The following is a 13,834-nucleotide window of genomic DNA, read 5'->3' on the forward strand; positions in this document are numbered from 1 at the left end:
AGGTGTACTTTCTCTGCCTGCGTACTTCAGTCCTTACAACGATGGATCCATGTGCAGTAATGGAAGAGCTGACGCTTACGCCCAGCTAGAACTTAGAACTTTAGAACAGTCTCTCCTGGCAACTTGTGTTGGAAGCATCTCCGAACTGAGTGAGTTCCACCCACATATGATCGCTTGTTTTCAAAAAATATGGGACCTTTCCATATTGAACTCAGAGGAAATCTTGGTGTTGGGCCCATGTTGTTCAAGGTATTAGTGTTTTGTGATATTACTCAGGAAAATTCAGATTCCTTCACTGGGTATTTTAAATATAATTTCCTACAGTGATCTTTATTTGTTTAATTGTTGCCAGTGTACATTATGCTTTACAAATAAAGGCCTGAGAGCCCCCTTTCTCAGCAGGTTTGCAATCTTAGACACAGGAAGGAAACAGAGGAAGAGGAGGAAAGTGATAGAGGCAAGGATTATTGCAGTTACACATACCCTCAGGATCCCTTCCAACTCTATGATTCTATGAACGTGCTGTAGATAACCTATTCACTGCAAGTCTATAACATCATCATCATTAATTTGCATGCCACATTTCCATAATCAAAAAGTTAAATTTAAATAACCGTGAACAACAAGCTACATCTAACAATAAAAATGCAATAACGTGATCTCCACAGCTAAAATTTGACTCCACTAAAACACCTAAATAACCCTTCACCTTGGTGGTCTCAAGTCTAGGCATCATGAAAGTCTTGAAAGACTTTCAACAGAAAATTTATCTCTGGCACCTACAACTGGAACAGCTTTGGCTAGCTTTCGGTGGTGCATGATGGGCACAGCTCTGTTCTCACAAAGAAGGGAATGGCCAAGGGTCCTGGGAAGAATGAATAGCAGGCTGCCTGCCCACCCTGCATCTTCCACCCGAGGCAACTACCTCACTCTGTCTAATGGTGGGGCAGGGCCTGCAGGAAACTTTCAGATGGCGGAAGGTGTGGAAGTGGAGGAGCAAGGGTGACGACTAGAAATGTGTCAGTATATAAGAGGAGAAACACAAAGGAGGCATGGCTGTGGAGGGTTTTGAAGGCAAAGAGGAGAAACTTTGAGGTGAGAAAGGTGACAGCGTGGTCAGGAAGCCATTTCCTTGCGAAGAAGAAGAAGAAGAAGAAGAAGAAGAAGAAGAAGAAGAAGAAGAAGAAGAAGAAGAAGAAGAAGCAGCAGCAGCAGCAGCAGTGTTTGGATTTGATATCCCGCTTTATCACTACCCAAAAAAGTCTCAAAGCGGCTAACATTCTCCTTTCCCTTCCTCCCCCACAACAAACACTCTGTGAGGTGAGTGGGGCTGAGAGACTTCAAAGAAGTGTGATTGGCTCAAGGTCACCCAGCAGCTGCATGTGGAGGAGCGGGGATGCGAACCCAGTTCACCAGATTACGAGTCTACCGCTCTTAACCACTACACCACACTGGCTCTCTCTCCAGCCTAGAGCTGGAGGCATTAAAAACTTTTCACCTCCAACCATCCCCCCCCCAACTGTGCAATAGTAGTTTATGTCTGCACCACTTGCTTTGGCTTTTGCAGCATTGCCCCTGTTGTAGTAAACATGGGGCTGTATACCTCTGGCAAAATTGGGCATCTCAAATTATCTATCTCTGAGCTATATACACTATGTGAGTTATAGATTGCTCACCCCGAATGCCTGATAAAACCCACTCTATATTTTTTTTACTATATTTATACCCTGCCATTCCTCCATGGCATATGTGGTTCTCCCTCTCCTCATTTCCTCTTCACAACTCTACAGCTAGGCCTGAGGGGTTGTGACCGGAACAAGGCCACTCAGTGAGATTCATGGCTGCATGGGCATTTGAACCCTGGCCTCCCAGGTCCTAGTCCAACACTCTAACCACTGCACCTTACTGGCTTCTTTTCTGAAGCTACCTGGATATGCACAAAGAGGAGAGTTGTTAAGCACCTGGTGGGCATTTGGCTGGCATGTGACAACCAGCCTAAAAGCTGTGAGTTTGATAATGCTGTGAGTCAGGCGATTATTTGACCTTCGGCTTGGGAATGCACAAATGCCAAAGGGCCAGTTCTCCAGTTGAGCAGCCAATTTTGCCTTCTTTTTCCCCTCTAACTTCAATGTTTTCTATTCTTTTTTTAAGCAGAGGAAAATCATGAAAATGTTTTTTTCATGCTAGGTTTGGAAAGTCTGTTTATATTTTGATTAATGCAAACTACGTTTTGGAGCCTGTGCTGCTGAACAATGACCCTTTAAGTTGTGCTTTGCTGGCTTATTTCTTCCTGGAAAAACATTCCTCTTGGCATTCCTCCCCTGGTCCACCACCATGCAAACGCTGCTGTCAGAAGCCAGCACATACCTTATAGGTCTCACCATTTATTTCACAACCTGCCTTAATTTGAGGTTTCACCCCCCCCCCTTCTAAAAAAAAAAGTTTTACATACCTCTGTATATTCTGTGACACAAGAGAGCACTTGTAGCAGAAGTCCATGATTGAATGCAGCTTCCTTTCCCTACTCTCTATTCGGCTGGCTCAGTGATTGTATTTAATGAATGGATCTCCTTATATATTTCCTTAGTAGCTTTCTTTTATAAAAAAAATGTGGTCAGAAGTTGCCAGTACAGCAAGGAGGGAATACTGGGTAAGGGATATGTGTATTATTCTGCACTGAAAATTTGAATTCCAGATGTACTTCTTGTATAAATTTGCAGCATTGCAGATTAGACCAACAGAAAATTCATAGGATGTTAATGTGGCTACAATTTTTTCAATTCTATTCAATACCCAGCCTCAGGATTATTTGTGTGGGGGTTTTTACTCCAAAGTAAGTTCCACTGTGTTCAATTGGATTTACTTTTGAGTAAATGTGCATAGGAATGCAGCCCTGCAGCCCAAGTCTTTTTGCATCTGCTTAGAAGTACCATTGATGCCAATGCAGATTATTCTCTAATGAAGAACAAGCCTCAGAAACGCCTTAAGCATCCTAGTGTTTATGACTGCGACCTGGTTTCCTCTCTTCATTGGTTGGAAAGACACCCTTAGGTGTCTTTTCGGGAATCAACTTGACTCGTTGCAATTTTATACCCTTTACCAGCATTGTAATCATAAAAAAACAATGGAAGACTCTTTCCTGCTGTAGCTTCCTGAGAAATAAGAGGATTCCCAAAGAAAAATAGGAAATTGTGGCTTACATGTGTACATATAAAATGTAGTATTGCCCTTATAAGTCTTTGTGACCCATCAAGCTGAATGGGAGGCTGCCAGATGCTTAGCAATCCTCTCCTTTTTGCAGTCATGCACAGGCAGCAACAAACAAACAGGAGGGGTTTTTTGGCCCCTGATGGGCCACCGTACCTGGCAGGCCAGCTGCGTTTGGCTTGCTGGGTCACAGTGTGCAGGCCTACTTGAAATAAAGTAGCTGTTGACAACCATAGACTTAAGAAAAATTCTGCTGGATTCAGCCATAGGATCGTCTTCTCCAGCATCCTGTTCTCACAGTGGCTCACCAAATGTCTGTGGAAAGCCCACAAGCAGCACTTGAGTTCAGCAGCACTTTTCCCAACTTGTGATTCCAGCAACTGGTATTCAGAGTGGAACATAGGCATCATGGCTAGTAGCCTTTGATAGGCTACTTCTATAAGGTCATAGAAGTCATAGAATCATAGAGTTGGAAGGTACCCAGCGTCAGCATCGCCCTTGAGCCAGTGCCACCAACTGGACTCATCCACTTCAGCCCCGACTGGGCCAGGCGAGCTAAGTAGCACTTCCAGAGACCACCTTCTGCACAGGAACAGGTCAAAGTGCTGTGGACTCACAACTCAGAGCTGTGAGCACCAGATTCACTTCCACAAGACAGTCGTCACACAGCAGAGTATAGCAGAGCATAAACAACTCGGAGAGCAGCTCTGTAGAATATCTTCTTTATTCTCTCTACAACTATAATACACAAATATATACAGAGCTAAATGAGGTCTAAGCGAAAATGCTGAACTGCACTGAGTGTCTGCAGCTGCTCTTAGCAGCAACCTTACAGAGATAACACACTCTCTCTCTCTAACACTCAGTTTCTCTCTCTCTTTGATGTGAGGCTGGAGCGGAATAAGTAGAGAGCAGAAACTGCCCCCTCCTCTCTGGAGAATCAGCAGAGAACATCAGCAGATTCTTGGATATGGGAGGGGTGAAATCTCCTCACCCAGAGGGGTCATCTAGTCCAGTCTCCTGCAATGCAGGAATCCCACCCACAGCCATCCCTGGGTGGGCTCGAACCACCACCCTTCTGGTTAACAGCAAGGCACACTGACCCATTGTGCCACCAAAGTGTCATACTTCAGTTGACAGCTTCTAAGGTCTCATATAGAAGATGCACACTGGTGAGGTGGGGGTGGTCTTGTAAATTGGAAGATTTAGTACTGTCCCAGTGCTTGACAGTCAAATACAGCTTTCATAATTCTAGCAGAAAGCTCCAGTTAGCTTATTTAAAGCCTCAACAATTTTATGAGGATGAACAGAAAACAGTAAATGGCTCCCTCTCGATTGTATTTGCAGTGACTGTGGCTGAAAGGCACTCACTGGAACTGGTGAATATATCATTTCAGTAAATGATACTATTTTTCTTTCTTCCTCTGCTCCTTTCCCAGGTGATTTAGTGTCACGAGCAATGCACCATATGCAGTGTTTGAACACGCTCCGCCCTGGCATGAGTCCTGTACGACAAAACAGGCAGCAGCAGCAACCCATCTCCTGGTCCCCTGATGCCCTCCACACCCTTTATTATTTTTTACGCTGCCCTCAAATGGAGTCTATGGAAAACCCCAACCTGGATCCACCAAGGATGGCCTTGAATAATGAACGGTAGGTCATGGTTAACAGAGGCTCATTTGGGGGCACACAACCTTTTAAGCCATATTGATAGTTCTGCTGAATTCCATGTATCAGTGAGCCCTGTAAGACAGCCTGTGCCTTTTTTTCACTTTCGCAGCTAACTGGAACTGGAACTGGAAAGCAAGTTGCCTTGGTCACTGATTTGTGCAGTTAAGGCATATCTTGTATAATTATCCTCAACACGTTTATCAAAGCAGCCATTCCCAGATGTCCAGAATTGGCCTGGACAATACAGAAATTGCCTTTTCCAGTGTCCAGAATGTATTTCTCTCTGTGCATGGATCCCATGGTGGTTTCTCAGTTTCTGCTTTGCAACCATAATATCTAGTCGAAATTGTTATTTGCTTATCTGTTTGAAATATTTGTGCTCTGCCTTTTGCACTGAAAAGTCTTCAAGACATCTTACAGTCCAAGAAAAAACAATATCCGATCCAGTCCAAACACATCAAAACAGCAAAACCCACACCAGACAATAGTAGATTCGGCAGCAAACTAGAAAGGTAACAAATAACAAAGATCATGTGATCACTTGCCAAGAGCTCAAGGGAATTAGATGTTTTTAATTTGACACCTAAACGGTAGGAGATTGGAAACCAAACAAGAGTATGACTCTACCTTCAGTTCTTGTTTTATCCCTAATATTTTAATCCTGCTTGGCACCCAGCTTCCTTTTCCTCAGCTCTGTGAGAAAGGCCATAATGCAGTGGTTCCCAAATAGCTCAGGAAGCATGTCCATTAAATTTATGGTGTGGATCTGTCCTCACAGCTAGACAGTGTAGTCAGTACTGAGCTAAATGGTCTAACTCAGTATAAGGCAGCTTCCTGTGTTCCCCTCTCTGCTCGTCCCTCCATCTGACATCACACCATAATTTTTTAAGCACTCTAGTTTTGCTTAAAATGGGCTGGCTCAGAATTCTGCAGAGCAGAGGGGATGAGTCTTGGCTTCCTTTCCCAACCACTGACCTCAGATACCCACTGCTCTGAGGAGCCAAGGGAGACAGCACTTCCCCCATGACATCATCACTCATCTCACTTCCCCTGGCCCTCATTGCAACACACTTTGGCCTTGTAAGAGGCCCCTGGTGATGGGGTTGGGGCCTGGGGCCTGGGGAAGGAATCAATATATTTGAGCAAATCTTGTGAACTGTAGAGCCTGACTTTCTATATGGAGGCATTTTGGAAGGTGTTGTGCAATTAAAACACCACAGCTACATGTCCTGGTTCTTCAGAAGAAAATACCGTATTTTCCCCTCTATAACACGCAGATTTTTTTCTCCTAAAAAGTAAGGGGAAATGTCTGTGCGTGTTATAGAGCGAATGTGTGGTCCCTGGAGCTGTTTGTCCCAAGTGCATGGCAAAAATCAGGCAAAAATCATATTGCGCCGTCACGGAGGAGAGGAGGCTGCTGCTTTCCTGCATTTTGCCTCAGGGTCTTACTGCCCACCCTGTTCTGTTTCAGTTGCTGTTTGCTCAGACGGAACAAAGAGCAGTGAAATCCCCTCCCCTCCAGGCAACCCCTCCCCTCCAGGCAAGTAGAGAGGAAAGCAGAGTGTCCCTGCTCCGGTGGTGCTGCTGCTGCTGCTGCGTCTGGGGACTCGGCAGGCAGCGGAAAACATGCAGATGAGAGAGAGAGAGAGGGCTGGCTTGAGTGGGTGGGTGGACTTTTGCCTTCCTCCCCCCCCCTTTAAACCCCTCTCCTGCATTCTTAGCCAGCTGCTTCTCCGCACACCCCTCTCGTGCTCCTTGTCCCTTCTATATTTTTCCTTCCCTCCCCACTTAAAACGTGGTTACAAAGCACGGATCCACATGGATCCTCAGGATCTTTGCATTGGGTCACCCCAAATTCACCATCAGATCACATAGCAATGATCTGATGCAAAAACAGGGCTGCAATGGTGCAAAAACATGGTTACAAAGCATGGATCCACATGGATCCTCAGGATCTTTGCATTGGGTCACCTCAAATTCACCATCAGATCACATAGCATGTCCATGGCTACAGCCTGCCCCCCAAAAATCACGTACCCAATGTTGCCTGGGGCTGCAATGGTGCAAAAACATGGTTACAAAGCATGGATCCACATGGATCCTCAGGATCTTTGCATTGGGTCATCCCAAATTCACCATCAGAGCACATAGCATGTACATGGCTACAGCCTGCCCCCCCAAATCACGCACCCACTGTTGCCTGGGGCTGCAATGGTGCAAAAACGTGGTTACAAAGCATGGATCCCCATGGATCCTCAGGATCTTTGCATTGGGTCAGCCCAAATTCACCATTAGAGCACATAGCATGTCCATGGCTACAGCCTGCCCCCCAAAAATCACACACCCACTGTTGCCTGGGGCTGCAATGGTGCAAAAACGTGGTTACAAAGCATGGATCCACAGGGATTCTCAGGATTTTTGCATTGGGTCACCCCAAATTCACCATCAGATCACATGTCTGTGGCCACAGCATGAAGCACAAAAATGATACATCCACTGTTTCATTCAGAATGTTTTTTCCCTTGTTTTCCTCCTCTAAAAACGATGTGCGTGTTATGGTCAGGTGCGTGTTATAGAGCGAAAAATACGGTATGTGTTTAAATAAGATACATAAGGGAAAGAAATTGTCAGTGATGAAGGAACCCTCTCCCCATGGGCTTTCAAACAGAATACCACAGTTGTTGTTGTTTTATGTTGCTGTGGCTAGAAGAAAAGATGGAAGTGGTTTAAAAAAAAAAAAGAATTCCCAGGAGGTCACAGGAAATGTAACACAAAAGGCAAATGTGGTAGGTTCACTGCCCTTGACAATACCGCAAAGGAAGAGTAACTCTCTTAAGAGCATCTCCAACCTTCTTCTTCTTTTTGTAAATGTAATGGTCATGAAGGATAAAGAGAGATCTGAAGAGCACTTCTGGGGCTTGAAATTGCTATCCCTAGTGTAGAGGTCAGTCAGCGTTTTGCAAGATGGCTTTGTGGGACAGAAAATATGAGGATGTTTTCTCATATTCTCTTCTTGACATGTCATTATTCCTATGACAGCTCAGCGTGATGCCACCATGCTGACCACATCTCATTTTCCCTGTTGCATACAGAGAAGGGCTCTGATTAGAGTGGGATGCACATTCATATATAAGCATTTTTTTTTTGTCCTCCCCACAAACTCCTCTTCTCATGGGCTTCGTGCCAGAGAGGAAAAACACCAGGATTCCTTTCCAGGCTGCGGCTCTAGTTTATTTCTTAAATCAGTGTTATATATACTGCAGAAACCTCTATTATTACTCACTGAATCCATGTACAAGAATTGCACAGTGATGTTTAAACAATATGCACTTGTGGGCTTTGATTCAACAGAGCAAGTGCACTTCAACTGTAGCTTCAATCCCATTAATCAGCTGTTTGGCAGGGAAGAGGAGAGTTTGCATCTGTGTGGGAGGGGGTGACTGAATGCAGCCTCCCATTTAGCTCCAAACAGCTGATCAGTGGGATTCCATTTTTTTTTAAAAAAAATAGGGATATGCATACACAAGCCTTGGCTGCCTGGTTCAGACTTGGGAACTGTGTGTGCCAGATCCATTTTTCATCTAGCAAGGGATATGCCTAAGGAAGCCAGGTTCCATGCAGTTTAGTTTAGTTTTTAATCAAAACAGGTTAAACAAATGACAGGCTTTAATGTAACCTGGAAGTGAACAAAGATCCCAAAATATCTGGCAGCCAGCTATACCGCAGTCAACAAAAATCCAATGAGCCTTTGAAAATATTCCAAAGTATATTTTGTGTGTTTTACCACAATGACCCCAATGCCTGTCATTTAATGTGGCCAGTGGGATGAATTCTGCAGAGGATACTTTCCTGCACCAAAGTCCATTCTTTCCTTTCCAGCAAGAGGGAAAAGTAAACGGAGGTTGCCTTTGAGTGTGCCAGGCACACAGCACAATGTATAAAGGCACTGATTCACTTATTGTACGTTGTCTTGGCAAGGCTGTAGAGTCAACCCTCACCTCTCTCCACTTTTAGTTGTCTGTTGTAAATCAGCTGCAAACGCTGCACTGCTGTATTGTGTAGCATTGTTGTTGCTGCTGCTGTTTTCTGGAACGTGCTTTCGATGTGCATTGTAGACCCAGGAACGATCTTAGTCACATATAAGGGGTGATTACCAGCTATGCTGTGGCTTTTTAGTTGCCATGCAAAACCTACTGGTGTTAAACAGTCATTCTAAATAGCAAGAAATATAAAGGGGATTATTGGCAATGGCCCATTTTTTTGCAAAAAAGTAAACTTTCTTTTCATCTGGAAGAAACTATTGGGCGGAAGAATTCCTTACTTATTAGTCTGTTGATTGCTTACCTTTCTCTTGCTCCCCTTTGTTCACTCCTTTTTGGTTTTTCATCTGTACTTTTGAGAACGCCGTTGTCTACTGAATCGTGGGCATAAAAAATTGAGTCTGCTTAGCACTTGTTAGAATTGGGCCTTCAAATCTCTGCATGAATAAAAATAGTATTTAATGTTTGTTTATAGCTTTTGGGAATTCAAAGTGTTTCATGTGCACTATCTAGTTATAATCCTTACAACAACCTTGTAAAGTAATCTGTATTACTATTTCCCCATATTGTAGATGAGTAGTGGCAGCTGAGAGAAAGTGGCTTGCCTACGGCAAACTAGTGAGCTTGTGACAGAGGCAGGATTCCAACTAGGGCCTTCTGTTTGGTAGGTCAGTCTTTTAGCCACTACAGTGCGCCAACTCTCATTACCTTGACATAACTCATGGAACATTCTCCTTAGCAATGCTTTGAAGATAACCCTTAGACTGGGGAGAGAGACACTCTGGGGTGGGGAGAGGCTAAATCTCTTCTCCCAGTGGCAGGGGCTGAGGTGGGGAATTGCACCAAGGACAGTATATGTAAGTCAGAACCTGTGGATGTGGGAAGGGTTAAGCACCTCCTACCTGCTAGTTCTTCCCTACTCAGGACATGGTCCTGCATTACCCATGCAAACATGGGTTGGAAACATACATCAGCCAATACGACATGTAGTTCCACCTTTAATGACCAGGTGGAGTTTGCTATGAGTTTGTTTGACAAATGTGTTATTTCTTTGAAAACCTAGTGGAATCTACGTTAGCAGCACGCATGGTTTTATTTATTTATTTTCCAGTCCATCCCTCTCTTGCAACCACCCTGTGAGCTAATTTAGCTCCTAGCCCCAGGCCACTCACTGAAGACAAATGTGAAACCAAATTTCCCAAGCCTGGTACTAGCTGTGGCACCATTCTGCCTCTTCTTTCTAAGTCAACTAATGCTACGCCATTCGCTGGAAGATCGTTATGAATTTGGGGCCAATTAAAGGGGTAATGACTACAACACCAACAGAACTCTGACTTTCTGGCGCTAGAAACTGCGCTTACCTGGAAAGGGGTTTTGCAATATTCAAAATGCTACACCTGTGTCCTAGAATGTCACACTGTTTTAATGTTGTTAGCCGCCCTGAGCCCGGCTTCGGCTGGGGAGGGCGGGATATAAATAAAATTTATTATTATTATTATTAGAATGTGAGTACAAGCCTCTTTTCACATTGCAACAAATCCCCTGTTGCCTGATGGGGGCCAGTGCCTTGGAGATGTCACTATCAGCAAACACACCTTGACAGGACGCATATGCTTCTGCTCCAGCACTTTTTGGGTTTCTCAGAGAGATCCTGAAAATTGATGAGATATGTGGAAAGCAAACAGAGGTGTGGCGATGACACCCCTGAGCACCTGCTCTGTTTCCTTTCCATCACTAAGGTTAGCATCATTCGGTTACACGTTAAATGGACCTGAGTACATTGTGAAAATATCAGAGAGAAGGATGCATTGACCCTTCAGTCCATTCACACTGCCCTGTTTGCCAACGCATCACAATGTACAAAATGCTCAAAATTTGCTAAGAGTGTAGCATTTTGTTCTGACTGGCAGCAAGGGAACAAAACAATCAATCTGCAAGCTTGGAGGTGGTCCAACTTGGTACCCCCATTAGGTTCCTTTGATGAAAGCATTTTATTTCAGAGGTGAGGGGGAGTATGCCGTCCAGCTAGAAATAAAAATTCAGAAGTTGCCAACTTGGTGGAAACGGAATGTAGGCTGGAAAAACTGTGAGCGCTGCAAAAAGAGAGAGGAGGCTTTAATGAATGCAGGGAGGCCAGCTAGCTTGAACAAGAGAGACCTTGTTCTGGTTTTGGTACACTAGGGGCCCTCAAAATGTGTCAGGTTTTGTTGCAACGAGGCTGTTTGTGAGATGGATGCAAAGCAATACAGTATCAGTTGTCCACTGTGCACTTCAATGGAGATTGGTGGTGCTGATGCTATGTACCAGATTATTTTTTTTTAATGATGTGCAAATTTCTTGTTTCAAAGAGATGCCTCCACTTACACTTATTACTTCCACAGGGCTGAGATCTGAAAGCATTTAAGATCTAATAAGAAAAATGTAAAGTGTTGTTGTTGTCATCTGATGCCTGCAACTTGGTTGTCAACTTCAGAATAGGATATTGCTGGAAATTTGCTAGGATCAGCACCCCGCCTCCCCGGAAATGAAAGTGAGGGAAATCCCCGCAGCTGCCACTGTCACTATGGACCCCACTTCCCTGGACTTGACAAAGCCTGTAGAAGGGTTGTGCATGGATTCTCACAGAAGCATAGTACCTGTGGTATCTGTTGTGTTACAGAACTGTGGCTTTTTTATGAATATAACTCCACATCGCACTAAATTTTAAATGGGAAAGAATTGTATGCCAGGTACTGCCCTAAATTTCATCATGTGAAATTAAAACACAAGACTCCAATCCAGTCTCTCATCCAGGCACTGACCAGACCAGGACCTGTTTTTCTTCAGCAAGCTGGTGGGTGGCCTCTAATGCCTTCAGGCCATTCCCTGGTCTGGCTTTGATAAGATTTCACAGCACCTGATTTTAGCAGATGTGCAATAAAATGGACACCTTCCCAGACAGCAGCTCATATAGTGGATTGTCTAATTTTAAGAAGACCACCTGGCCACCTTTAGAAGACTTCCATAAGAGGCAGTGATGACCACCAACTTGGATGATGTTAAAAGAGGATTAGATGGATTTGTGGAGGATAAGGTTATCAGTAGCTGCTAACCCTGATGATTATGTTCTGACTCTGCTGTTGGGGGCAATATGCTTCTGAATACCAGTTGTTGGAAAGCACAGGAAAGGAGAGAGCTGTTGTGATGAGGGCCTGCTTATGAGCTTCCCATGGGCATCTGGTTGGCCACTGTGAGCACAGGATGCTCGGTGAGATGGGTCTGATTCAGCAGGATCTTCTTACATTCTTAAGACAAAGTAGAACCTCCTTCTTACTGTGCCTTCTGCCTTTGAATATTTCATACAATAATTTCTGCAAGATTGTTGTTCCTTATATGAGACTGGGGACGCGGGTGGCGCTGTGGGTTAAACCACAGAACCTAGGACTTGCCGATCAGAAGGTTGGCGGTTCGAATCCCCGCGAAGGGGTGAGCTCCTGTTGCTTGGTCCCTGCTCTTGCCAACCTAGCAGTTTGAAAGCACGTCAAAGTGCAAGTAGATAAATAGATACCGCTCCGGCAGGAAGGTAAACGGTGTTTCCATGTGCTGCTCAGTTTCGCCAGAAGCGGCTTAGTTATGCTGACCACATGACCCAGAAGCCGTACACTGGCTCCCTCGGCCAATAAAGCGAGATGAGCACCGCAACCCCAGAGTCGGTCACGACTGGACCTAATGGTCAGGGGTCCCTTTACCTTTATATGAGACTGAGAAACAACACTTCTGAGGCCTGGGGTGGGTGACAGGACAGAATTCTGCCATGGTAATATAGTGACCTTATTTTAGGATGAATGTTTTTTTAAAAAATATGGTAAATATGGTAGATTCCTGTAATCCATATTTTGTGATGATAAAAACTCATTCTGTTTGTATTCTCCCCCATGACATGATAGCCTGTGTAAGCAGCACTCCCATTTACGTCATCTGTCTTATGTGAGAAGTCAAGTTGTATTGTTCATAATCAACCCCCTATGATAGCAGGGGGGGTCCTCCTCTGTCTCCTAAGACTTTATATAATATGAGCAAAACTGATGAAACAAGAACTCCATTGACTTTACATAACATCATGGACTTAGCTGACCGTTTTTACTTGCAGAGCACAAGAGACTTCCCTGAACCTTAACATCATGAGATTCTTATGTGACTCAGTGAATCTAATTTTTTTTAACAGTATGTTCCTTAAACTTGTGCCTCTAGTAAACAAAAGTGTGATTCTCTGGCCAGATAGATTGTAGCCAAAAACAAATGTTTACAATAGTAAACAATTTAGAGATGGTTGAATATTTAAGGCAGGCAACCCTACTACTAGACTTTACCCTAAGTCTTATGTTCATCAGCTATATTCAAGAAAGAAATTACCATAGTAGAAACTACTCAGCTTCTACATGTCTGCCTTAGATGTCTGTGCTAGGTATCAGCCTGCAGAAGATGCCATAATTTCTTATATTTTGCAAATACAGCAATCCACATGCCCTGTCCAAGGCATTTACTTCCCAGACTCCAAGTCTCAGATCAGACTATTAGTGGTTTGTGACTATTTTGCATTTTCCTGTAAAACAGTTCACATCGGATAATGCACAAAATATGAAATCTTTCATCTGAGTTTCTAAAATGACATCAGAAGAGATCACATTTCATTTTTGAAAACCCCAGAGAATTAACCAGTAATACTCCTTCTCTACACAGATGAGGGAAAGTGAGTCCAAAGGGGCTGTGGGGCCATGCTTTTAAGTACACTGCTGTCATCTTCCTGGCTGTTCACAAATTCACTAGTACTTTCTGCAGCAGGGAGCCGTTTCTACTTATTTGGCCTGGTTTGCATGCTGGTGCACAGAGAGAAAATCTCAGCTGCCTTATTCCTCTCCTGCTGCTTCCAGTTCCAC

General features: G+C 44.1%; 1 protein-coding gene across 1 annotated transcript in view; it reads left to right on the forward strand.

Annotated features, from left to right (window-relative positions):
- ABTB2 (ankyrin repeat and BTB domain containing 2) overlaps positions 1-13,834 on the forward strand; it is a 161,884-nt gene that overhangs the window by 103,808 nt on the left and 44,242 nt on the right. Inside the window, exons 2-3 of the mRNA XM_079951059.1 lie at positions 3-149; positions 4,647-4,860. Of these exons, the coding sequence (XP_079807185.1) occupies positions 3-149; positions 4,647-4,860 (361 nt within the window). The remainder of the gene's footprint in view (positions 1-2; positions 150-4,646; positions 4,861-13,834) is intronic.

The sequence above is a fragment of the Podarcis cretensis genome (genome assembly GCF_951804945.1).
Source record: "Podarcis cretensis genome assembly, chromosome: 1".
NCBI lineage: Eukaryota > Metazoa > Chordata > Lepidosauria > Squamata > Lacertidae > Podarcis > Podarcis cretensis.